The following is a 26601-nucleotide window of genomic DNA, read 5'->3' on the forward strand; positions in this document are numbered from 1 at the left end:
ACCTCCAATGCCAACGTCATGTAGCTGTGTATATGTAGGGCTTTAACTGTATATATGTATGTATGTACATGTATATATGTCTATCGGTCTATCGGTCTATCGGTCTATCTATGTCTATCTATACTCCGAGGCTATTCAAGTTATTTGCGGTCAGCGCTTTTCAAATGAATTGCATTTAAAATGAATTCCCATAAATTAAGTTTGCATAGTTTTTTATGCAAAATTTTTTACCAAAGAAATCTCTTATATTTCAGTTTTATGTAATTTTTACTGTTGATATTTGTCTTATATAAAACTTGCATAAAAATTTGCTAAAAATTAGCTCTAACTTTGGCTTGGGCCTTTACAGCTATTAAATTTCTTTACAGTTAAAATGGGCTTTCTATTTTCGTCGAAATTTTGTCAACAATATTGTGTTTTATACATATATATATATACTTATATAAAGATATTTGTGGGCGTACAAATCCAGCGCCGTCTGGCGTTTAATTTTATGTCTTGCATTATTTTTTTGGCAGCCAAATTTTTTGTTGCCTACTTTTCAGCGCCTATAAATTTGACACCTCCAGCGCGCCGCACGTGCTGTGAGTGAGTGAGTCTACCAGTGTGTATGTGTGTGTGTGTGTATACTGAGTGTGCCTGCTCGTAAAGTTTTTGCCATGCCCGTAGCCTTTGATTATGTTGGCAACCACAACTCAAATTCCACGAGCCACGAACTTTGTCCAACTTTCTCGAAACTTTTTCTTGTTTTTTGTTCTCTCTCGATGCTCCCCATTTCACACGCCTCCCCTCAGTGTCCACTCACCGCACCGCTCTGCTCTCTGACAGTCATCCTTTTTCCATTTCGTTTCTTGTTCTTCTTACATGTTTTCTAAAATACTTTTTCGCTTTTTCAGTTTTCCATTAAGCACTTTCTTTTATTTCATTTGTATTATTTGTTCGGAGTAGCCCGTCTTGGCCAAAATTAAATGTTATTGGCCTCGCTGGCGTTGCTTTACGAGATGCCCAACAATTTTAATGCCCATAAATCAGTTGCTTAGAAAGATCTACGCACCTTTCAGCAGACCTTTTCGTATATGTATGTGTGTATATACATATATTGCTGGCCTGGTTTTTGGCTTTTTTCATTTTATTTTGGGTTTTCTCTCTGCATTTTTCGGCGCTGATTTCATCTAACAAATTAAGAAAGTAAAAGCTCAAAATTTGTTTACTCGTAAATTTTCAGGCGTCGCCAAAAAAAAGAAAAGAAATACATGTATATACATATATCACATTATATGTACAATATATATATTTCTAGTATATGATAATGTATTTTGGCCAACATTTTACGCCTATCGTTAGCCAACTGCTTGCGGCTGAGAATTTGGCAAGGGCTCTCGGAGGCGTGGCCGTGTCAACTGCCATTAAAATTTCATTTCAACGAGCGTCTACACAAATTTGATGGTTTGTTGTCGCAGCGCCTCAATTAAGTCATTTGAAAATTGCTTCAGTTTGTGACCTTTGGACAGGTTTCTTAAACGGATCTAATTGAGCGCGACTCGGCGGCGCCGCACAAAGGGTCCTTTTGTTGTTGTGAAAGGATTCTTTTTCTCGCTTGTTGATTTTTGTTAATTAGCGGACAATTGAGCAATTCGCAATTTTCAGTAGGGGTGAAATTTGACAGGGAGTTAGGAATTTGACAGGCGGTTAAGTGAGCAAAACAAAAGCAGGTTGCCAGACAATGAATATATCATGAGCAGAGAGCGAAGGAGAGAGAGAGAGAGAGAGGGAGAGGGAGAGAGGGGCAGAAACAACGGTCGTTGAACTGAGTTAAGAAAATATGATGTTATTCAAATTTGAGTGGGACTTTGGAATTTGACAGCAGTTTAGTGAAGCAACGAATGAAGACTGAGATGATGATGTGCAGGTGGTAAAGGTAGAAGTAGGCAAGGCAATGAGGGTGATACGTGAGCCGTGAAAAAAGAATGAATGAAATGAAAGACTATATATGACTGGGAGTTAAAAATGTGAGCAGAAGGAAGGAAGGCAGACAGACGGTAGACAAGATTAACTGGAATGTCATTGAACTCAGATAAGTAAAGATGATGTGGCACAAGCTTAACTGAGAGTTGGAAATTTGACAGCAGCTTTATTGAACACATCGATGTGAGATTGAGAGATGATAAAGGAAGAATTGAGCAGGATAGGGATGGTTGTAGCTTATAGGAAAAATAGCTGAAGATGAAAATAAGAAAGATGACGTTTGAAGTTAACTGGAAGCTAAAAATTTGACAACAGGTAAAAAAAACTGAATGGCAGATATAAAACCACTAAGGAAGAAGTAGATAGGACAATCTTAAATATAATAAGAATAGAGATGATATTTTAACTAGGATAAGAACAAATGAACTTGGGAATAAAATAGTTAGTTAAGTGAGCACAGAAGAATAAACTATATGTTTATCTACCATAACTTGATGACAAGAGGAATCATTGACTTTAATACTTATTTCCAAGAAGAATCATTCTCTTTCATTCTTCATTCTTATAACGTTTTACCGTTATATTATATAAACATAAAGTTCAATAACATACAGTAAAATAAGTTATGAAATGCAACAGATAATGATGATGTTTTGTCAACATAACTGGAAGTTAAGAATTTAACAAGAACTCCAGTAAACAGAGCCAAATGATTGAGCAGGAGACTAAAATCTAAAGTGAAAAAAAAAAGAAATGCTGCCACATGAATTTGACAGGGAGTTATAACTTTGACAAAGGTAAGAGAAAATTGTCATTGAACTTCAGCTTGGGTAGTTCAATTCCGAGGAACAACAGGTGCCCCAAGTTTTCAATTAGACTCCTTAAGCTCTTGCGCTCGGCCTCACAATTTTATGAATAATAATCAGTGATGAGACTCGACATTCTGCTCATAAAACAAAAGTTCTTGGAATAAGTCATCAGTAAGAGGTTTAATGAAACATGAAAAGAAACAACAACAACAAAATATAGCCGCTCAATAATTTATGAGCAACAAGTTTGGGCAATGAGCTCAAGTATTTATTGGCTGGGGGAGCGGGGGAGATTCTGAAACACATTAAAAATGTTGATTTGTTGCTTTTGCTTTCAAGTATATTTTAGTATTTCCGAATTAGTCGGGGAGAGTAAATTTCTTGCCTTTGGCCCTTAATTAAATCACCTGTCACACAAGTAAAGCGAGTTGTCTGCAGTATGCAAGGGACCCGCATGATGTTACTTCGCTTTGTTTTGATTTCTTTTACGGTTTGTCAGGCCCGCAGGCAGCTGTCAGGGCACCCAAAGCTGACAGCGTTTACCTCCTAACTGAACTTTGCCCTTTTGCTGAGTGTTTATTTATAATACAAGTATTTATATAGCTGGCGTAGGCGCAGCCAGGGGACGACACATTGGCCCACAAATGACGTCGATTGGGTTTGGCATTTAAGCGACTAAAAAATAAACAAACAGCTCACGAATCTGTGTACTGAATGTTTATACATATATATGTATATATATATCAAGCTGCGAAATATCTTAAGAGCAATTAAAAGTTTCTCGATGCAGCAATTTGGAGGCGCAAGAAAACAGCGAGCCGCCAATTAAATGGCGATTAAAAATAAATTAAGTTTACTTTATGCACAACTTGTGTGTAGGTACAGTTACAACAACAGCAACAACAGCAATTGTAGAGTGTATAAATAAATAATTTAAGTTTAACAACTCGAGCAGCAGCAGCAGGAGGAGGAGCAGAAGCAACAGCAGCAGCAGCAGCAGGAGCATAAAGGTGAAGGTCGCTGCTGCTGGTCCACAGAGTCATCAGCAAAGCAAGAAAACTTAGTCAGCCATATAAACCACACACATACATACACACACACACACACACACACACACACACACACACACGCACACACCACTAGTGGAGTGGGCAAATGCTTCGCTATAAATAGCCATGTTTCTCTTGTCGTTTCGCATTTTTGATGCGATTAGCCTAAAGATTTGTAACCGAATGCGAATGCAAACAAATCCGCATAAACACTATTTTGTAGGCGTGGGCGTGAGGGAGCAGTGGGTGTGGCTGACAGGCAGGCAGGCAACAAAAATGAAAAATTGAAATTAAATTAATTTTTGAGCACTCAAGGTGCCCAGAATAAAGCGTGGGCGAGCGTTGGCTATCCTTCTCTCTCTCACTCTCCCTCTGATTCTCTAAATTTTTTGCAGTAAATATGAATTTTTCTAGTATTTGAGCAAATCAATTAGCTGAGAATGTTTGCTTTCGTATGAAATACATATGCCAGCGCCTGGAACCACTCAAGCCGCATTGTTGTTTGCTTTGCTGTAAAACTGAAATATTTGCAACTTAAGCGAAATGTATTTGCCTGCTTCGAGTGCACTTGACCCAGGCACTGGCTCAAAAAGCATTCACGGCGTAAGACAATATATTTTACATGCTGCTAACCCAATGACAATCTCGAGCAGCTGATCAATAAAATGTTGGAGAATATTTGCCATGGCATAAGCAGATGGGGTGCATGCTTCAAGATACAAATTGGGTCTTTGGCCAAATGACAGAGACAGACACTTGTAGTCCTCTATCAACAAGCGAGCATAAATTTCCAATGTGTATAAGGCGATGAGCAAATGAATAAAATATGCAAATCTATGGCGTATAGGAAAGCCACAAGAAATGCCTAAATATATTCAAGGCAATGTGAATCAGTCGATGCAGGTGGGCGTGGCCGTGCTGTTGGCTTGGCTAACCATGGGCCATTAATTAAATTTAATGAATTGTGTCGGCGTGTTGATTTGTCGGGCGACAAAAAAAAAAAACAACAAAAAAAAAAATTCGTCGTGGCAACGCGGCGTATACGTGTTGCTACAAATTGAGGCCAACAACAACAACAAGAACAAAAAAACTTGGCTGTTGGAGGCTGTGTAAGTCGCGCACGTCGTGCCACTAGATCTTCGTCTATTTCCAATGCACGTGTTGCATTTATTAAAACGTAGCATAGCTGCGCACCACGCTGCGTATGCGTAACGCAATAAATGTCAGAATCTCACATGACAGCTGGTTGAGCTCCAAGAGCTCCACTGCTCCTGCCGCTGCTCCTCCTGCTGGTGCTTCTGCTTCTGTTGCTGCTCCTGCTGGTGCGTCTGCTTCTGCTGCTGCTCCTGCTGGTGCTCTTGGCACATTTGTTGAGTGACGTCAGCAGCTGTCAGCTAATGTCCAGAGCACCCGCCACACATTTGGCCTCTGCCCGTATTCCCTGGTGCCATGGCATGCTGTTATTACGAGTTGCTCTCTCTTTTTTCACACATGCCATACGAAAATTAGGCTATGAAGCGTCCTGAGTGTGCGGGCGTATGTGTGTGTGTGCGTGTGTGTGGGTGGGTGTATGTGTGTGCCATGCGAACATATTTGTGCTGCGGTTCGTCCTGGCACAAAATGCCTCAAATGCGCAGCCTCGCATTGTTTATTTATCAAATATCCACACTCTGTCAGAGCCAAAAATCCAAGGCTGGCGAAGCAGGTCGGAAGAGGGAGTGGGGAGGGAGACAGCCAGCAGCGCGTATGTAAAAGCAAAACAAAAGAAAAGCATATAGAGTATAGGGACCTTTCGAATGCACACAATGTAAATACCCTGTAATGCATGAGAGGCAGAGAGAGAAAGAGAGAGAGAGCATAACAGGTGAGCCATGATTTATAGCCGATCTAAGACTCAAAGAACTCTGAAGTTGTTTTGCATATCAGCTTAATATAATATTTTTATGGGCTTATTCTCATTTACTGTTGGCCTAAACCTGATTATGCATATTAAGTAGCGGGACTTCAACGTGGAGCTCTCGCATTTATGCCCTGGGGCAGCTCATCTGCCAAGGACCTTTAACACATTAAATGTTATCCCAAATGATTTCAATTGTTTTGCAACAAAATGCTGCAAAGAGCTGATGAGGCCGTTTCAATTGAGTGCAGAATGGGTGAGAGGGAGTGAAAGAGAGAGAGGGAGAAGGCATGGTAAACCAAATGCCCGTTGCTTGTTAGCCTTGTTTGCCTGTTTCCTGTGCGTGTGCTTGTGTGTGTTTGTGTGGGCTGCTCCAACATGCTGAGAGCCGCACAATTAATTTGCGGCTTGCTTACCAAATTCAGTTACGTGTTATTTTTGTACTCTTCTCGGTTCCCTTTTTACTTGTTTTTGTTATTTTTGTTATTTTGTGTTTGCTCTTTCTCTGGCACTCTCTGAATTATAAATAAATCTGTGCATTCGACTCCATGGAATTGCAGATGTCACTGACGTCACACGCACGCACGCACGCACAGCATCTCATTTATTTTTGTTTTGCCTACTTATTGGCATGTCAGTTGTAATGCTCGTTGAACCACCTGAACTCTTCTTACCTTGGCCCGACTGCACCTAATTGATTAAAGGCCAAGCGAGTGGCCCATTATGAGCAGCCCCAGCGCAGATGTTGGCCCAGCTAATTAGACACCAAACTTTCTGCTTAATTAATTTTGTCATTAGACTGTGAGTGGGCGAGCGAGATAGAGAGAGGAAGTGTGTGAGAGAGGGGGTGTGCAGCAGATAGTAGCCAGCAGATGGCTGATATAAGTAATTGACATTAGTTTGAATAGTTTGCTTTGAAGAAATTCTTGTTTTTCGAGAGCAAAGGGAAAAGCTGTTGAAGTGCAGGTGCTCAAAAGATGCAAAGAAGATTAAGCTTCTCAGCAGCTAAAGGGATTTTATTATGATCGTATGAATAAGCATTTAGTCTAAGAGCCAACTAAGTTGTAGTAATAGAGGGTAGAGTTGCAAGAATTGCGATGATGATCACCCGATGGATTGCGTTATCGATACTATCGTGTGTGCCATGAATGGATTTACCAACTCTTGTTGGCAGATAAATTTAGTTACTTTAGAGCTGACTTGAAAAGCTTATAGACTAAAAAAAAAGGAAAAAAAAAAAACAAAAACAAAATATTTTATGTATATTTAAATAAAGTATAATTTTATTTCATTTTTGTAGTTTTTATTATATTTTTTTTTACTATTGTCGTCAAGGGACAAATATTGATTATAGCGCTCATTTTTTTAAATTTAATTTTTTTTTTTTTTTTTTTTTTATTGTATTTATTTTTATTTATTTTTATTTTTTTCGGGTCTGAGATCTGGGCATTATATTCATGTGTTATTTTTATTAATATTTTATCTATTATCTGTGCTAACTTTTTTATTACCCAGTATTCGGCTGAGACCTTATAAAAGGACAAAATCAGTAGCGTCTGATCTGAAGGTCTATAATCTATTTATATTTGAAGAAAACAATGTGAAGTCTACTAGTTCATTAAATTTTGTCATCGTTTTAATTGATTTGTGACACGGTAGATAATCCTCTTGACCTTTTTTTCTCTGCAAATATAACAGTTTATATATCATCATCATATTCACCTTATACATTATCAAAATAATCTTAGCTGCATTTGTCTTCAGCATAAACTATGCAAATGCTATTTCTGAGTTAATTGAACTAAGCAACTAAATGGAATTTAGCAGAAGAAGAAATAAAAGATATTAAACAAGCAGATAAGGCAAGACAAGAAAGCGAGAGAGACAGAGAGAGGGGGAAACTGAGAGCTAAACTGAAGTAAGATTTATGGCAAAATCTGCGGCAAGCTAAGATAAGAGCTTTGTTCTTAATTGAATAATAGGCCTATAAATACAATGTGTTGAATATTTATGCTGGAAATCAATTAAATTTTGCAGGCCTGCATTAGGGGTATTCATTTTGATTATGTGTTGTGTGGACCCTACTCAAAGCCCTGAGCTACTTTTCTTAGTTGGACTTTTCTCTTCTTTTGTTTCTTCGTTTCCTTCTGCTGTGACGGTACCCAAGTTGTCAGGCCATAAATTTGCAGAGACTGGGAGAGAGAGAGAGAGAGAGAGAGAGCAGCAAGGGCTGGTCGCTAGCCAGTTAATACAAAGACATTTGTCGCCATAATTTGACAGGCACATAAATTCATTAAAATATGCTATGCACAGAGCTATCACCGTCTCTGTCTGTCTCTCTCTCTCTATATATATATATCTCTGCCTCTCTGTCTGTTGCTCTTCCTGTCTGTTGGCCAACGTCTCATGAACTTGATGCATGAAAATGTTTTCTTGGCTTTCAAAATAATTTCATTACTTCATCACTCGCATTGTCATAGAGTGTTTAACTATATGGCACATATTCTTCTCCCTCTCTCGCTCTTCAGCTCTCTTCTTTTCTTTTAATGTTTTTATTATTTTCGTGAAAATATTTTTGCAAACACGTCAAGGCATTGCCCCCTGCCGCCAGCCAACCGCATAGACTCGCGTTTATTTAGTCATTTGGGCTCTTCTCTTCGCCCCAGCCTTTGGCGGCGTTCTGGCTCTGGGCCAACGGAATTTGTATCTGTTTCAAATAGTTTTCGGCTTCGCCCCCTCCTCCCACCACTCACCCCCCACTGCCATCCGTCTCTAATCTGGTAATTTGTGTGCTGCTTATTTAAACTAAACGCGCTTTGATATTTATTTACGTGTGATTAGCAACAATTGGTTAAAGGTTTTGCGGCTGCTGCATTTTCACATTTAATTTCCTTTCTCTATAAATGTCTTATTCCGCATTTTTTTCCCCCTCGCTGTTTGTTGTTGCTGTTGTCTTTATTTGCCAATTAATTGCCAGCGAGAGCGCAGAGAATTCTTCTTTCGCTTGCCGAAAGATATTTTCATCTGCTTAGACAATAAATATTGTTGCCCAGATTTCTTAGCCCTCATATATATATATATATATATATATATATATATTTTTTTTTTTTTTGGATCGACTGTCCGTCAATTGTTAAATTCATTTTAATGACTGACTGAAGCATTTGAGCACTTGTTAAGGAATTTTCTACTAATTGCTTTTTCGGCATTTTGGTAAATGATATCGTGACGGCCTCTTCCACTTCCATAACAGCAGTCGAATATTTTTCAATTTTGGTTTGAGTAATTAAACAAGTCGATTGATTATCTATCAGGCTGTTTCCGGTTGTTGAGTTGTGTTTGAAATTTTGAAGGCTTCAATTGACTTTCATGTGAGCTGAGAGGTGGAAGCTATGTTGGGATTTACTAGGGATTGATTTATATATATGTATGTTGGGCTTGTGCCTTGAATAAGGAATTCCCGCGGTGCTGTCACTCACAATGTGATTCGCCAGAGTGACAATTTCCAGTCAGCCTCTTTTCATCTACTGAAAATCTTGACAGCCCTGTCTATCCCTCTCACTCTAGCACTCTCTTAGCAGCACTTGTTCAGCAATAGCTATCTTGGTTTTACAGAGGGAGCATTAGAGGATGCATGTCAGATATGAGAAGGGCGACTTTCTAACCCACAGTCTCAGTCTGACACTAATACTAGTGCAACAGTAGATGAAATTAGGAAGTTTACTAAACAGACCTTAGGTTATATATGATTTTATAAATTTGTTATTATTTATTATTTTTTAAATATTATTACTTATTATTTTTTAATATTTATTATTTATATTTATTATTTATTATTTATTATTTATTATTTATTATTTATTATTTATTATTTATTATTTATTATTTATTATTTATTATTTATTATTTATTATTTATTATTTATTATTTATTATTTATTATTTATTATTTATTATTTATTATTTATTATTTATTATTTATTATTTATTATTTATTATTCATTATTTATTATTTAATATTTAATATATATTTTTATTAATATTATTTTAATATATATTTTGTTTGTATTTATACTCATTCACGAAAGTGAATCAGTATATTGGTTTTGTGCAATGTCCGTCTTGCTGTCCGTCCGTCTGTCCGTCCGTCCGTCTGTCCGTCTGTCCGTCTGTCCGTATGGACGCAATCTATTTCGGCGCTATTGAAGCTAGAGACTTGAAATTTGGAACACATACTCGTGTATATCTCCGATTTATAAAGTGTTAAAATTTTCTCGATCCGCCCACTAGGGGCGTGGCAAATCGGAAAATGCATTTTCCGATATACCAGAAATCATATAAGTTTAAGAGCTAGAAAGCTGAAATTTGGTATGTAGGTCCGCATCGACAACCCAAGATCACAAACTATGGCGGATATATCTCCGCCCATTGGGGGCGTGGCAAATCGGATAAAACTGTATCTCCTAAAGTTGTAAACCTAGAATGCTGAAATTTTGCATGTCAGCTAATGTTATGATTCTATAAAGTCTAAAGATAAAATTATAAGTCTACACCCATTAGGGGCGTGGCAAATCGGACCTGAAGATATAGTGATTTTTCAAATTCTGCTATTTTTTGGACACTATTGAAGCCAGAGATTTCAAATTTTGTATATATACTCGGGCTGATCACCCAAGACTAAAAAGCTTTGTCGGATATATGTCCGCCCACAGGGGGCGTGGCAAACCGCAAAAGTTTATATCTCCTAAAGTATAATAGCTACTAGCTTTAAATTTGGATAGTTGAGTTACTGGTAGCCTCCTCTATCGATGCCTCAAAAAATAATTTTTACGCCTCTTTAGGGGCGTGGCATATCGAAAAATACCCTGTAATTTTCACTTTTTTTGAGAGTAAGCATTCAAACTTTGCAGTTAGGGTACTGTTATCTCGTTCTAGAAACTGACCAAAAATGAGGTGTCTACGCCCAGTAGGGGCGTGGCAAATCGGAAAAGCCTGTATATTCTACAGTATTAGAGCGAAACTTAACTACTAAATTGTTGATGGGATGTGAATGAGTATTCCGCAGTCGGTAACGCCCGACTGCAACGTTCTTACTTGTTTCTTAGCTAAGTTTGCCAAGTCCTTTTCCATTTGCTTGCTTTCTCTACAGGCAACACTACCCATCTTATCCACAATCTTAGCTAAACATATTTAATTTGTTTACCTCTTCTGCTCCTCCTCATTTCCCAGTCTACTTAAGCCGATTTGCTTTCCTTCGCTTTCTTATTTAAATGCTGCACAAATAGCGATAAGCATTTGCCGTGCTACAAATTAAACGAGAGTCTGTTGTGCTTCGCACACTCAAATTAACGGGCGCATATAATTGTTTGCCATTACTCATTATTAATGAGAGAGGCACCACACCCACACACACACACACACATGCGCGCACATTTAATGTTCAGTCAGCTGTCCGGCAGGGCTTTAGTTTTGTTTTCTTTTTGTTTCTTTTTGTTTCTTTTGTACTCAAAAGTCTCTCTCGGGACTGGCTGGAGGCTCTGAAGAGCCGAACCACACGCTTAACCCTTTAACAACAATTAAAAATATTACACTTGACCAACAAGAGCAGGTCAGAAACAAGAAGGGTAGCAGCTGTGTGAGTGTGTGAGTGTATTTGTGTAAATGTCTTTCAATGTGTGTGTGTGTGTGTGTGTGTGTGTGTGTGTACTTTGTGGCCACTCAAGTGGCTGCCCTGGCAGGCAATTTACAGCTGCTGCTCCTGCTACTGCTGCTCCTGCTGCTGCTCCTGCTCCTGCTGCTGCTGTTGTGGTCAAGGGAAACCGAGAAAACCGAGCAAACCGAGCTCAACCACTAGCCAGCATGACAATTAATGTAAAAGCCCATCAAGTGCTTGCTCGAGGCTCCACATGCTGTAGTTCTGCCCTCTCTCTCTCTCTCTTATACCCCCTCTCTCTCTCTTTTCGTCTGGCTAGTTTTGGCACATGTTTGTAAATTAGTTGACTGCACTTGTTACAAGCTTTTACTATATGTATGTGTGTATATTATATACTTTATTCATTTTTCTTCTCTCACTCTCTCTCTCTTTCCCTCTCTATTTATAGAACCAAGAAAAGACAAGACTGATGCACAACAACACGGTGGCAATGGCACATTATCAACACCGAATATTGAGCAGCCAACATGCCAGGGCTCTATGCTGCCACCACCCGGCGGTGGCGGTGGCGGTGGTGGTGGCGGAGGCGCTGGTGTTGGTGGTGGTGCGGGCGGTGGTGGCATGCACCAGCAGCAATATAACCAACAGAACGATTCCAACAACAAGGCGGAGAGACCCAATACTCTGGGTGGCAGCAACAAGCTGTCGCGGCGAGGAGTCAACATTTGCTACCACAATGAGCATTGTAAGTGAAGCGAACTCAAGCTCAACTGTTTCTGTTTCTGTATAATAAACTATTTAAAGCTAGATTAGCAATAGATCTGAGATTAGTTGTGGAAAATTGCATAGGAAGAATGGAATTGCATAAGTGATGGAAACTGAATTGGTAGTTTGAATCGTATTCATGAATAATCAAAAGCAATATTGATTTCCTGGTATTTGTGCAGCTTGATGTATAAATTATATTCATACTCAATAGCATCTTATATCAGTCAAGTTCTATTACAGAAATCCCAATAAATATATATCTTTTTACTCTGCTATAGCAATTCATTGTTGAGTGAAAACTTGTTTTAATTTTTCATCGATTAATTATCGATAATTGATCAAAATATATATGATATTGTATAATTTTATTAATATTTTTAGTGGTTCAAACCATGAGTAATTTCTTAAAAATCGATAAGTTATCGATAATTGTTATTCATAGATACAGCTTACTTACAGCTATTTAAGCTAGCTAAGCGAATAATTTTGATAGTGTATTATCTATTATAGCCCACATATATTGAATGTTGAAACAATAAATATGATTCACAATTGCGATAATCGCGATAAAGTTATCGATAATTATTACTAGCTTAATCTTGCTATCGATATACTTAACTTTTCTATCAACATTTAGCTATGCAATTTCCCAGTAACTAGCTATCCCACACTTCTCTCTCAAACACACACGCACACACACACATGCATACACTACACACACTCACATGCACACGCACACATCAAAATTCATTGCCTAGAAGAACAATAATTCACATTCACACTCACTGTCTCTGACGTCTCGCCTCTCTCTCTCTCTCTCTCTCTCTCTTTCTCTGTCTACTTCTCTCTTGTTTGTGTTGCCCCGACTCTTGATTGTAATCGTTTTTGTAGATGGCGGCGAGGATGGCAAAATGGTGGGCGGTCCGCCGGGCAGCACACCGCCGCCATATGCTGGGGGCAAGCTGCCGCCGGGCGTGATGCTCAGCGAGCTGCCAGAGCCGCCGATACCGGTATCGGAAATTGGACCCATCCCACCGCCGCCGATGTTCTCCACGCCGAGCCCGACGCTCATCGCTGGACGACCGCACGGGCCAGGCGCCATGAACGATCAGGACTATCAGCAGGACTATGACTATGATGGTAAACATAATCAATACGAACACCAAAGCTCTCTCTCTAGCTTTCAGCTCATTAACAACGCGCACTTCATAACTATGCTAGTGCCCTATGCCCTGCTCCTCCTGCTCTCACAATGACAGCAATTGTGCAATAGGTTGCCTCCAGTTGCTATTTAAACTAAACCGCCTCAATCTCTCCTCCTTGCCTCCGCAGATCACGATCCCGATCAGGATGAGCTCGACTCGGATGATGAGTATGCGCCGTACGGCGGCGTTGCTGGCAATCATGTGCGAGTCATGGATACGCAGCGTGTCGAGGAAATTCCAGCCAAAGAGCCAAAACCAAATGCAGTTCCTCTCAAGTCGGCGCTGAAGAAGAAGGTGGGCATCGGCGGCAGCAACGCCAGCTCCGCCTCGACGCCCGCCACGCCCACACAGGAGCATCACAGTGCTGCCACGGCGGCAGCCATATCCAATAGCAACGGCGGCATCGGCTCCATGGCAGCCGCAGCTGCCGCTGCCGCCCAGCAGCAGTCGGCCAACCAGCGTCCCTTGGTGGTGCGCCAGGATGCGGCGGGCAACAACTATTCGCTCAAGTAAGTCCAGTGATGAGACTTTAATTGCAATCGAATTTTACTCTACGATAGTTGCGTTAGCTCTTGCGTTACACTTTGTTTGTAGTTTGGATTTGATTTACTTATAAACTCTTCTCTCTCTCTCTCTACTCCTCTTTCTCTCTCTCTGTCTTTCTATTTATATATACTAAAATATATATAAATTCATCATGCGCGGCGTTCTTCCCCCACTTGTGTTTCGTTCTGCTGCTGCAATTAAATTAATATAAAATTCAAACCCCCGCCCCCTCCAAATATAATCTATATCAATTACAATACATTTATATAAATTTTATATTGATTGTTCTGCAATTTCTTTTTGTTCTCATTTGATTATTTTGTAATTTTGTGTGTGCGTGTTCAAACACGTTCGACTGCTCCATATTCCAACTACAACAACAATCAATCAATCAATCAATCTCTACTCTCTCTATATACAAACTATATCGAAACATACAAAAATATATCTATAACCCGAAACGAAATCAGGCCTATACTACGACCACGGATTAGAATATGGTAAACATTTTTTTCGCTAATTTATTTGTCATGTGAAATGTATGCCAAAAAATGCTTTTAGACTACATCTAACTATCTCATTCACTCACTCACTCACTCTCTCTTTCTCTGTCGCTCTGTTGTGACTAGATTTTTGGTTGCGCCAAACTTAAAATTGCAAACTTTTATGCTTTTCCTTTATTTCCACTCATTTCCACAAGTAATTTTAAGCGGAAATTGTTTTCGTCCTGCATAGTCCTGGAATTGCTTTAGTCCTCTGCAAGTCAACGACCTTTCCCCCCTACCCACTGCTGCACCTTCACAATCATATTTCGGTTATGTGTGCTTTGATTAAATTTTTCAACACAAGCGAAATTTGACAACACTTAAACGAGCAGCTGAAGAAGAAGAAGAAGCAGTTACAGCTCACTCAACAACAAACATGGACACACTTTTTTTTTTTTCCTTTATTTTTTTTCTTTCCTGTTTTCTTGTTTCTTTTAGTATTAAATTACGAACTTTTGGTTGTTTGACATTAAGTTTAATTTTCTCATGTGCTGCCTTCTCGCCTTCAATGTCGTATACATTTACTGTGCCTCTCTCTATCTGTGTGTGTGTGTGCGTATGTGTGTATTTCCCTTCTTTTTTTGTCGTATGATAAAAGTTTTCGTTTGCTTTAACGCCGCGTTGCATGCTACGATTGCGAAGCAAGTTTTCATTTTTCGACTTCCTTATGAAGCCGTTGACATATTACAAAAGGCATGTCTTAATCTCATTTCTTTGTCGCATGTCAAATTAAATCAAGAAAGGCCAGTGATGCCCACCAAAAGGCTGGCAATAAATTGCTATATATTATATAATAAAAAAAAAAAAAAAAAAAAACAGAAAAGAGAAAAAATTTGACAGATGACAAGTGCTACGAGTTGAATGCTGTAGCCAACGATGCGGCATAATCGAAACTCGATTGCTGGCAACCGCACATGCGAGTCCCTTTTAGCCACGCCCCAATGGCTGCAAAAAAAAGGAGCTTCAAACAGGAGCTAAAGATGCGGAATATGCAAAACAGTTGCAGCAAAGCGTGAAACTGAAGCAACTGAACGTAAATGCAAGACATTTTCCACATATTTATCATAAAATGTACGAGAGCAGGGCAGCGCAGAGGGGGCAGGGAGGCAAAGAACATTTCAGTTTATCACAAACAATGTGGAAAGCATTACGAATATGATTCGTATCTTCATTGTGAATAGTCCAGATGATTTACAGCTGACGTCTTGGAAATGAGAGAAATATTATTATATGATAACTGTGAATTGGACGAAAAATAGTGCTGTATAGCAATATTATGTTTCAAGTAGATAATATATTATATGAAAATTAACTTGAAGAGGGCAGCCGCAGCATTACTTATTAGGGAATAAAACGAGAAGCTTATAAGGCAAATGTTTGAAGCTTAAATTAAATTAGTTTCGAAATTCTATCAAGGCTTGTCGAATGATAGACTTGCAATACAAGCAAGAATCCTTTATATATAATGCTGATAGACTTGCAATACAATCAAGAATTTCTTATATATAAAAACCTTGCTTATAGCTTGAATATAATGATAATGATATATGATATCATTACATCTATTTATAGACACAAGTGTGTGTCTTAAGATATGAAATCCATTGGCTGTTCTTATAGGCAACACGTATTATTTAGCACTAGAAACCCCATACAAAAGAGAGAGAAAAAGTTGATCAAAATTTACCATTAAATTAAAGAGATACTTATTTGTGTAGTTAAGTGAATCTGCTGCTGAGTATTTCGGTATATATTACCAATATTAAAGAACGGTTAATTATAGCCGTTGCTCTATGTATTTAAAAGCGAGAAACTTGATAGAATTTTATAGTTAATTATATAGGAACTTTTTTATTTAGTAAATTTTTGGTAGGCTGGAGCACAAATTTAAGAATTAAGATCAATTCAGTATTTGAATATTTACTGCCACGTTTGAAAGACACAAAACACAAGTAATTTATTCATATTACGAGGGAGAAACTTGATAACATTTAAAAACAACTTAAATAGAAACTTTACTGCTTAAAACATTTAGTTGATTAGACTAAGCCCTGTCTTGAATTCTTTAATTAGTCATTGATTTCATAAGAGAAAAACGATTTGCAGTTCATTTCAGAAGTGAGAAACTTACTCTCAGATGAAGTTAGGACTTCTTAACGAACTTATCTAGTTTAATTTCCTCTCTCTCTCATTAGTGCACTTCGTTTAGACTTCACTTAAGCTATCCTAAATAAAATGCCACAAATAGTCGCCTCACAGTGCTTCGCTTGCCAAAAAGCCAAAGCACTCTCTGCTTACAACTGCACAATAGACCAGCTAAAACCTGCTTAAAGGCGCGTCCTTTCACTGGCAGGACTCGCTTCAGATTGAAGATGACTTGCGAAAGAGTATTGAGAGAGTAGCAATTGCGTTGCATAATTCGCTTCAACTCGCTTTGCATGGTAATGTGGCTGGCATAGATACAACATATGAATACACACACACACACACACTCACACACACATACATGTACAGTTATATATATATACGATATATTTATATGGCGAAAGTGTTGCGGATGCGCCTGACAGGATATAGCATTCTGGGCGGGCTCTTTGGCCGTGCGACAGCTTTAAGTACAAAGCCAAGCACATCCACACGTGCACACCACACACACACACACACACTAGCATGCCTGTGGTAAATGTATGCGAATGAGTTGCCAGATGTGCGCACACGTGTCGTTAAAAAGAAAGGCAGAGAAACAAAAGCAACAACAAATTGCCGCCGAGAGCAGCAGGCGAAAGCGTTTTGATAGCAGGCAAAAAACTTTAAGGACATGTGCCTGAGAGTTATGCAGGAAGATGAATAAATTAAGCGCACTTTTGCTGCTGTGCGTGTGTGCGTGTGTGGGTGCGTATAAATCTGTCAGATTGCTCATGCGAGATTGCAGAGATGAAAGTGCGTATTTGTTTGTAGTTTGACTTTGGCTGCATGCATCCAGCTGCCTTAGCTGTGACTTTGTGTGTTTGTGTGTGTGTGTGGCTAATGCTTATAGCAATACATACATATATATATAGAGATAATGTTAATTGCGTAATGACATTGGCTAATGCAGAATTTGTTTGCACTGAATTACCAACAGCAGGCAGCAAATGTTCAATATCCAACTGCCCTGCACTGTGGAGAACAAGGAGAACACTCGGCCGTTTGTGATAAGGGAGAGCAGCAGCGATAGCGATGAGAGCGACGGCCAGATTGTCTATCGGGACGATGACAATGATAATACACGGCTGGCCAAGCTGGCGCGCAAGGAGTCGCTGTCGCTGAAGCTGCAGCTGCGGCCGGACAAACAGGATCTGATCAATCGCAACATCCTGCATCAGGTCAACGACAATGAGATCAAGGAGTCCAAGGAGGCGATCGGGGCGCGCCTCATCCGACGACTGTCGATGCGACCCACCGCCGAGGAGCTGGTCGAGCGCAACATTCTAAAAAGTGAGTACACTGAATGGGAAATGGGAAATGAAAGGAAATTTGTGATTCGTTAACCCTTTTTTTTGCTCAGCTCAATCACCCGCCGAGGAGAAGAAGCAAAAGGAGGAGAAGAAATCGTATTTGCTGCGCAAGCTCAGCTTTCGGCCCACCGTCGAGGAGCTCAAGGAGAAGAAGATCATACGCTTCAACGACTACATTGAGGTGACGCAGGCCCACGACTACGATCGACGGGCGGACAAGCCATGGACAAGACTGACGCCAAAGGACAAGGCCGCCATACGCAAGGAGCTGAACGAGTTCAAGTCCTCCGAAATGGCAGTCCACGAGGGCAGTCGCCATCTGACGAGGTAATTAAACCCAATCGCCACTAACACCACCACAACGATTGCCAGCAACCACAATTCATTCTCGTCCTTGGCCACAGACCCAAAGCAAATTCAACAATTGCGCCAAGCGCACCAAATTGCCAAATGCCCAATGAAGTGTCACGTGCACTGCTCACAGCCGCCGCTGACCAATCCCCATATGAAGCAGAGGCAGTGGCAGTGGCAGGGGCAGCGGCAGCTTCACATGTGCCACTTGCGTCAGCTTTGCTGCCGCCTCCACTTGTGCCCCATTGTTCGTGCTGTTGCCACAAAGGACTTTTGCGTTTGGTAACTGCATTTTGTCGTTGGTCGTCCATAGTTTTGCAGTGGGCAGTTTTTCTGCCTTTTTCCCGCTAGCTGCTGCCGCTCAACTTTTATAATGGCCTTTGGATTTTGTGGCCAGCTCTTCGAGTCTAGGCTTCAAGCCCCATGCGACGCTTCGCTTCAACTCACTAAGCGCTTACGACTCCTGCGACTGAGCAGGAGGCTGCAGCAGCAAATTAGACAAGCAGCCAAAATGCAAGCAGCAGCAAATGGTCAGAAATTTATGTGGCTGAGCTGTGGCTACAGCTCGAATGCCATTTCAGCTTTTTTCCGTCAGAGCTGGCTTTTTTTTTTTTTTTTTTTTTTAATTAAAAATTGAATAAGTTTTTGGGGATTTAAAATGAGTATAAAATATAACATTTTATATATTGTACTACAACATTGTTCAACAATTCTATATAAAATTGAAAAAGTGTTGCCAGACGGGTAAACATTATGCAGCATTTATACATTGTCACAAAATTGCGTTGCCACCTAGTTGAAATTTTAGTTTTCTCTATAAAAGTTAGCTCTGCTTTACCTGAAAAGAAAAAAAAACGTGATATATAAACCAATTCCCAGCTCCTGCTCGCCTAATCATTTTCTACCCACACACACACACATGCAACTGTGCAGTGTTGCAAAGTTCTTTATGAAAGCAGCTGAAACTAATCTCAACTTTTTTTTTGCAGATTCCATAGGCCATGACGATTGCAATGGCAGCAACTTTCCAACAAATTACAACAACAACCCAAACAATTGTATTTTGTGCAGCAACCAATTGTCAACAAATATTTAAAAGCAAAACATTAAAAAAAAAAAAAAATCACAAAAAAAAATAAAAATAAAAACTAAAAAAAAAGAGGAAATAAAAAAGCGTTGAAACACAATAAGAAGAAAAACAAGTAATGCAAAAAAAAAAAGGAAGATTATAATAAATATATAAAAAATAATTTTCAAATGGCAAGAAATAGTTAAAGAAAGAAGAAGAGAAGGAAGCAAATCAAATTAAACAGTTTTAATTATTAGGATCTTCTGTTAAATGCGAATTCCGCTTTGGTTTTCTAATTTTAAGTTCTATTCTGTACGTAGTATTTCCTATGTTGAACTCTTCAATTATATCATTATTTTTTGTTGATTGTGTGTAAATAAATTCTTTTCGATACGGCCCCCTCCCTTCCCCTTCCCTTTTCCGAAAAATGCAAATCAAAATATGTGAAATTCGTCTTTTGTGTAGATGATTTTTTTTGTAAGTCGATTTGTTAATATTTTTCAGTCAAGGCAATTATGTATTATATTATATAACAGAGAGCAAATATGTTTACACTAAATTATATTCAACCAACAGCAAACAAGTCAAGCAAAACTAACAACAATTTCAATGATTTCTTAAATTTTAAGCATCAATTTTACTTTTACTGCTGATTTCCATAAATTTTTAGATTTTCGAATTAAGCAAAATATGAATAAAATACGAAAAAGCAAAACCGCAAATATTATTATAAATTATACAAGAAATGCAAACAGTTCTAAAGAATATAATATATATTTTTAAATTTATTATTATTGTAAAAAGCTTAAAAACATAGAGAAAACAAAAAATTAACCATAACAAAAAATTATTTAAAAATAAATTCAAATATTTTGAAAGACATTCGAGCAAATGATTCTTATTATTTTATTTCAGTTTTTATTATTATATAAGCTAGTATGCCCACATCCTCTCCCCCGCCCCCTTTTTGATTTGTATATAACATGTACATACATATCGCCAAATTGCGTTAAGAACATAAAGAACTTATCGATAACAGATAGGAAATGCCATGAACTAACATACACACACTCGAAACTCTAGAACACAATGAAAAAGGCAAAGCAAAGTAAAAAAGAGAAAAAAATGCTCAAATGATAAGTAAAGTAAAGCAGATTGATAACATTTCTATTTAAATATGGCAACAAAATATCAGGAATAACAAACTGAAGCAAGTTGGACCCAGATTGATGATTTTTCTAGTGAACAAACACAACGGTAACAATTTATAAAAACATAAGATTTTAGAGGCAGAAGGAACCAAAATAAAAATAAAAAATAAAATAAAAAAATACAAATAAAAATAAAGAATAAAGCATCAACAACAAATGTTGCATGCAAATATCTATTTTGTAAAGCAAATTGCGAATAGTTACGAAACATTTAAAATGAGATACTGAAACTTTTACTCCAGCATTCAAATAGTTATGAATAATCCAAAATGAAAATGAACAAAAATTCCTAATTGTAAAAAATTTGCAGAATAAAAGAAAACAACAAAAGCGAAAAAACTAAATGCAAATTGAAATGCTCGCGCGTGCTCGTGAATATCTTAAATTTAATGGTAACAAAAAAATAATGATACAAAATAAAAAGCAGTTTCAAAGGACATTTAGCATGAAATGAATTTCATGATTAAGCTCTAAAAATAATAAGAAGAAAATGGAAAAAATAACAGAAAAAAATAAATACAAAGCAAATGCGAACTTAGTTTAAAGATAAATTGGCGCTTCCTTTGCAAGTTTCATATTTCTAAAGCAAAACACACACACACACACAGATACAAACAATTTTAAAATAAAAGCAACACAAAAATAGACTAAAGTAAATAATGAGTAAATAAAACTTGTTTCAGGGCAGTCAACAGCAGTTTTTGGCTCAGTTAGCAAAGCTTTTGCTTGATTTTGAGTGACTTGGCCCAGAGTTCAAAGCGAATCGATATCTACATATATTGGCAACTCTGTCTCTCCCAACTCTCTGTCTTTAGCTTCAAAGCGTTGCATTGTCAGAGTTAAGCAATATTAATTGCAACTATATATATATACACATTATATATACATTAAATATCTATACAAACTATATATAGTATATATGTATACAACTATTTATATGAGATGAGGAAGCATGCTATATACATACAACTATCAATATGGGATAGCATAATTTACACTTTTTCTATCGAGTCGATTTATAGTGTACTATAAAACCAACAACAACATTACAACAACAACAACAACAACATGAGGAGCCCCCGCGTTGATTGAGAGCCTACCTATCCAAAACTAGCGAAAAGTTTCGTTTTGTGTACAGCATTTCACACTGTCCTTTCGCATTCTGTTCACAAAACTCTAAAAAAAAGAACGAAAAAAAATTAACAAAAAATTGCAGTTGCAAAAAATTAACAACAAATAAATGAAAATGAAATGTAGCAATAATAAGAACACCACAAAACAAAACAAAGCAAACAGCAGCCAGAGCCAGCAGCTATTAGCACTTGGTAAGATCTTAAGAAAAGAAAAAAAGAAATTGAAAATTTGTAAACGCCTCTTCAAAGGCAGCAGCCGTTGTGAAGATTTGCAGAGCGACTCGTTAAGTAACTTAGCAAATTAAGCTTAGCAGAAAGAAAACACAGAATGAAACTGTAAGAACAACAACAAAAAGAAACAACCGCAAAAAAGATATTGAATAATAATCACCGAAAAATTGAGATTTAATAAAGATTTAATTACTTAAAAAAAAAAAAAAAAACGAACTAATTAGTTTGATAATCAAATGGAATGGTAAGACTTGTTGTGTACCATATATATATATCAGATATTTATATATTGATTTCAGACTTGTAATAATGACTATCAACAACTAGCAAATATCAATGACAAGAAACCTTATAAATAGGCAATGAACGTTGATCCTCACCAAGGCCAGACATAGCATAAAAATATGCAATAGATGTACCAGATTTAGGGATTGAATTTATGAATAATTCTGGGGTATACAAAGTTAGGCTGAGGAGAATAGGGAGTAATATAGAACTGAAGACCACTACAGTTAAATGTCTTATTGGTGCTATGAATCTGAGATAACTGTATATATATATATATATTTGATCTATTATGTTTGGGATACATGGGCTTATTTCATATTTAGTAAAATTTTAGGGGAAGGCAAAAAAATAGTGCCTTCATATGTTTCTTTGCTTCTTTGAAGATTCCTAAATATTTTGGTACCTTTTGCTCTTTGCCCTTCAATATTATATATCATTAAAAAGTGGGTATTATGACAATTTAAAGAGGTTAAATTAATTATAAGGTCAAACTGAATTTTATTGAGTAATAGTTAATAAATAGTCAGACAATTGTAGTAATTCGGTTTTTTGCAAGAAGTATTCCCAGTAAAATATATCACTAGAAACTACTCCTGCCACAAGCTAAATTCTTTTCCATTAATAGACCAGTTATAGTATTAAGAGTTTCCAAAATTGATCTTACAGCGCTAATCGCCCCTCCCATTATTAAAGATAACACAAAATATTTGGCAAGACATTTGGAGTACTTATAGATTTAATACAATTTCAACGACCTAGAACCTAGCGCGTTTTGCATTGCGTGTTCGTGTGTATGAGTGTGAGTGTGTGTGTGTGTGCACGTGTGTGTGTGTGCTTAGAAAAGAAAGTTAGTGGTCCATCTCGCCATCGTACATAATATTGAAACGTACGCGAATCGCCTCGACGCTGTCACAGCCATTGATCACATCGGCCACGTGCTGGGTGCCCGCCTCGAGCAGGCCCTCGATGTTGAGGTAGTCGGCCGCCATAATTAGCTCAAAGATGGTCGAGTCACTGGGATTCGATTCGCCGAGAATGTTCTTGAATATGGTGCGCTCCTGCTGCAGTTTGCTCTTCGGATCGGCGGGTTGGCCGCTGGCCTGGATGGCGTGGCACCAGTTGAGCACCAGCTTAAATATCTCCGAGCTGACACGGTCCAGTGGCATGATATTGGCATCATCATCATCGCTGCTCCTGAGCTCACCGTGCTCCGTCTGCAGCCAGTTGTGTGTCAATCCCATTTGCTGGGCCACCTTGAGGCTCACATCGAACACGACGCCGTCGCTCGTCCTCATTTGCAGCATTTCTGGTTGATGTGACATATTGCCGAGCTAGTTTCTGACTATAATAGAACGTGTTCCTTTGCTCGTTGCCGACGAAAAGAATATGAATTTCATATTTTGCGCAGGGTTGACAGGAGAAGGTCAGGCCTGCTTAGCCGTGCTGCCAGCACTTTCAAATAGACCAGCTCCAACCTGCTGCATAGCTGCATAACCGGCTACAACTCTGCCCAATTTATTTGTCAGCCGAAAAGTAGGCAATGCAAATTGTGAGTGAAGGCTGCTGCCTAACAGTCGGATGACGTCTGGAGCTGCTCGTTGGCATTCCATTGAATTCATTCATGAATTCCGTCGCGTTCTGCTGCCACTGGCACTTCACGTGCCAACGGAGCGGAGCAGAGCAAGTGCGTCTTTGTATCTTGGCAAATGTATCTGCGTACGTGCCCGACTCTCTGGGCAGCAATTCAGACTCAAGACAGAGTCGCTCAGCCTCAGGTGAGGCAACAACAACAACAACAACAACGGCAGCAACAGCAACGACACCAATCACAATCATCATAAGGCCGTCGCCATCGCAGTAGATTATGATGAGCTCTGCGGGTTGTTGTTGTTGTTGGCTTTTGGCTTGAAGTGTTTGCTGCTTGGCTCCATCTGGCCCATCTACCCATCTGCCATCTCCCATCTTTCAGTTGAAGCTTGGGTTTCATCTCTCTCTGTGTGTGTTTGGCTGCTTTCCTTTGCGAAAGTTTATCATTGCGGCAAGATTCTAACATTTTTGTGTGCATTCCACTTTGGTGCGTTTGTCGGATTTCTCAAGAGTTTGCCTTTTGCCACGCTCATAAAACGTACTCGAACTCATTAAAACGCGCACTCTGATAACCGAAATGGCCAACTTGGACGCTCGAATGATGCGGACGGAACGAGTTGGCGACGTGTTTTGCATGTGCGTTCTTAAACCTGGCTGATTTATTTGATGGCCATTTGTTGCTTGTGCTCTGACTCTGACTCTGACTCTGGCTCTGGCTCTGGCTGCGACTCTGACTGCGGCAACTGGTGAGGCACGTTGCACGGGCCGGTTGAGCGCTTGAGCGAAATGGGGCAAGTAGGCAACAATTTTGAGACTTGCACAATGTGGCCAGTTAATTAGGCAAGTTCATGTGGGAAAAGTTGTCCCAGCGCATACAGCTAGCCAAGTTAAAGGCCACAAATTTGGTTAGCAACTTAGCCTGGCTGGGGAGAGAACAGTTAAAGATGTTAACGAAAAGTTTCAAAGCATCAAAGAGCATGATTTTGTATATAGAAATATTATTATTTATGTGAGAACGTGCTGCATATAATTAATTAAATATACCTAAAGTTAGCTAAACAGATTTATTTTATGAATATAAAAATTCTTAGATGTACAAAAATATAATTAATTATTTAATATAATGAAATTCAATTAATTTAATATAATTGAAGTTGCCTAAGCAGATTTATTTTTATGGGTATACAAAATTCTTAGATGTACATATTTATTTTATTTTAATTTTATTATTTTTTATTATAATTTATTTATTATTTGTTTTATTTATTTTATGGAATTAAATTATATTTATTTAATATAATTTAAGTTGTCTAAATAGGTTTATTTTATGAGTATACAATATTCTTAGATGTACATATTTATCTTATTATTTATATTAAAATATAGAATTTGTTTTATTTATTTTATAATTCCATAAAATTAATAAATTAATTTAATATATTTGAAGTTGCCTGAACAGATTCAGTTTATGAATATAAACATTTTTTAGATTTTAGAGATAGACCTAAAAATGTTAACAAGATTCAGTTAAAAATTTTTTTTATTTTATTTTATTTTTTTAATTTTTTTTTTTTTTAATTTATTATACATCATATTTTTACAAACATACATACAGCTCTATAAAGTCACGTCTGTTGTCATGGGCTGCCTTTCGAAGAGTCATAAGTTAACCTGAGCGAGTTGGCGAAGCGCTCAAAGGCAACAGCAGAGTGAACTCAACCCATGATATCTCGGTAAGAAAAGAAATTTCTCAAAAAATTTATATGAGTTCTTAGAGTAAAAGTATACGAGTTTCAGATATAATCACTGATATAATAAACTCATATGACCTGTTTTGTTAAGGGAAGTAAAAAATAATGAAGAATCAATCAAGCAATTCTTTTGCTATGGATTCAGCAGAAATTTGAAAGATTTTTATAGGTCAATATTGACTGATAATGAATTGACTGCTGATCTTATAGACGGATTGATTTTGTTTCAAGTTACAATTAAGAATAGTTAACAGAACAATCAACCAGGAAAATCTGATAACAGGAACCAGAATCAATTTATACATTATATACTAAATTTCATATATTTAATGTAAAGGCAAGCATTTATAAGCTCTCTAGATATACCTGGCGTACAAATATCCTGAGAAAGCAGGACATGTTTGTTAGCTAGCCTTGCAGCTGTAAATAATAGCTGCAGTTTGAGCATAGCTGAAGCTCTGCTGCAGTACAGTGCCGTCCATGGCATTAGGTCAGGTCTAGGTCTGCTGCTGCCGCTGTTGTGGTTGTTGTTGCTGCTGCTGTTGCTGTAAGGCTGGCAACATTTTGAGAAAAGCAAGAGAAAAATTTGCATTTGGCCCGATCGCAGTTCGCGACTTGTCGTTTCGCTGGCGGGATTTCTTTATGACCCGAGCTGGCAGTGGCGCGGAGTTTGATTTCAGCTATGGCCTTTGTTTGCCAGCAAGTTTATTTGATTCTATTTTCATTTTATTTGAATTGTGGTGCGCTTTTATGGCCTGTGCATGAGCCTGAGCCTGAGCCTGAGCCTGGCTGAGATTTGGTTTTTGTGAAAGTTACAGCAAGAGACGCTATCGATGAGCCCCCAAGAAGTTGGCAGAGTCTCAGCCATGGCTCTGACTCTGGCTGTGGCCATTGCTGTTGGCTCTTTACCTTATTTTGTGTATTATTGTTTTTTTGTTTTTTGTTGCTGTTTTTTTTTTTCGGTTGGTGATTGTAAAACAATAAAAGCAACACCTGACTGCCGTTTGCACAGCCTCACAATGGCGTTGATGGCGACGCGGATGCGGA

The 26601-nt window shown here is 38.2% G+C and overlaps 2 protein-coding genes across 15 annotated transcripts in view; one reads left to right on the forward strand and one right to left on the reverse strand.

The window, feature by feature from the left end:
• LOC6581485 (phosphatase and actin regulator 4) overlaps nt 1–19363 on the forward strand; it is a 148782-nt gene extending 129419 nt beyond the window's left edge. For 7 of the 14 annotated variants that reach the window (XM_015161863.3, XM_032731239.2, XM_044009982.1 and 4 more), the window contains 7 exons: nt 11821–12117; nt 13032–13280; nt 13473–13854; nt 14362–14391; nt 17561–17913; nt 17984–18260; nt 19274–19363. In XM_015161863.3, coding sequence (XP_015017349.2) covers nt 11821–12117; nt 13032–13280; nt 13473–13854; nt 14362–14391; nt 17561–17913; nt 17984–18260; nt 19274–19289 — 1604 coding nt within the window. In that variant the 3' untranslated portion in view covers nt 19290–19363. The remainder of the gene's footprint in view (nt 1–11820; nt 12118–13031; nt 13281–13472; nt 13855–14361; nt 14392–17560; nt 17914–17983; nt 18261–19273) is intronic. The other 7 variants (XM_015161860.3, XM_015161859.3, XM_032731236.2 and 4 more) reach the window with 3 other exon arrangements.
• Nucleotides 19364–23064: 3701 nt separating this feature from the next.
• On the reverse strand, nt 23065–23538 carry LOC6581486 (S-phase kinase-associated protein 1). The gene has a single exon (XM_002007178.2). The coding sequence runs from the start codon at nt 23536–23538 to the stop codon at nt 23065–23067; it is 474 nt and encodes a 157-aa protein (XP_002007214.2).
• Between the last annotated feature and the right edge of the window lie 3063 nt (nt 23539–26601).

This window comes from Drosophila mojavensis, unplaced genomic scaffold (genome assembly GCF_018153725.1).
Source record: "Drosophila mojavensis isolate 15081-1352.22 unplaced genomic scaffold, ASM1815372v1 contig_74, whole genome shotgun sequence".
Classification (NCBI taxonomy): Eukaryota; Metazoa; Arthropoda; class Insecta; order Diptera; family Drosophilidae; genus Drosophila; species Drosophila mojavensis.

Bases quoted from the DNA above. Each gene is read 5' to 3' on its own strand.
- LOC6581486 (XM_002007178.2), bottom strand. From the start codon at position 23,538: ATGTCACATCAACCAGAAATGCTGCAAATGAGGACGAGCGACGGCGTC.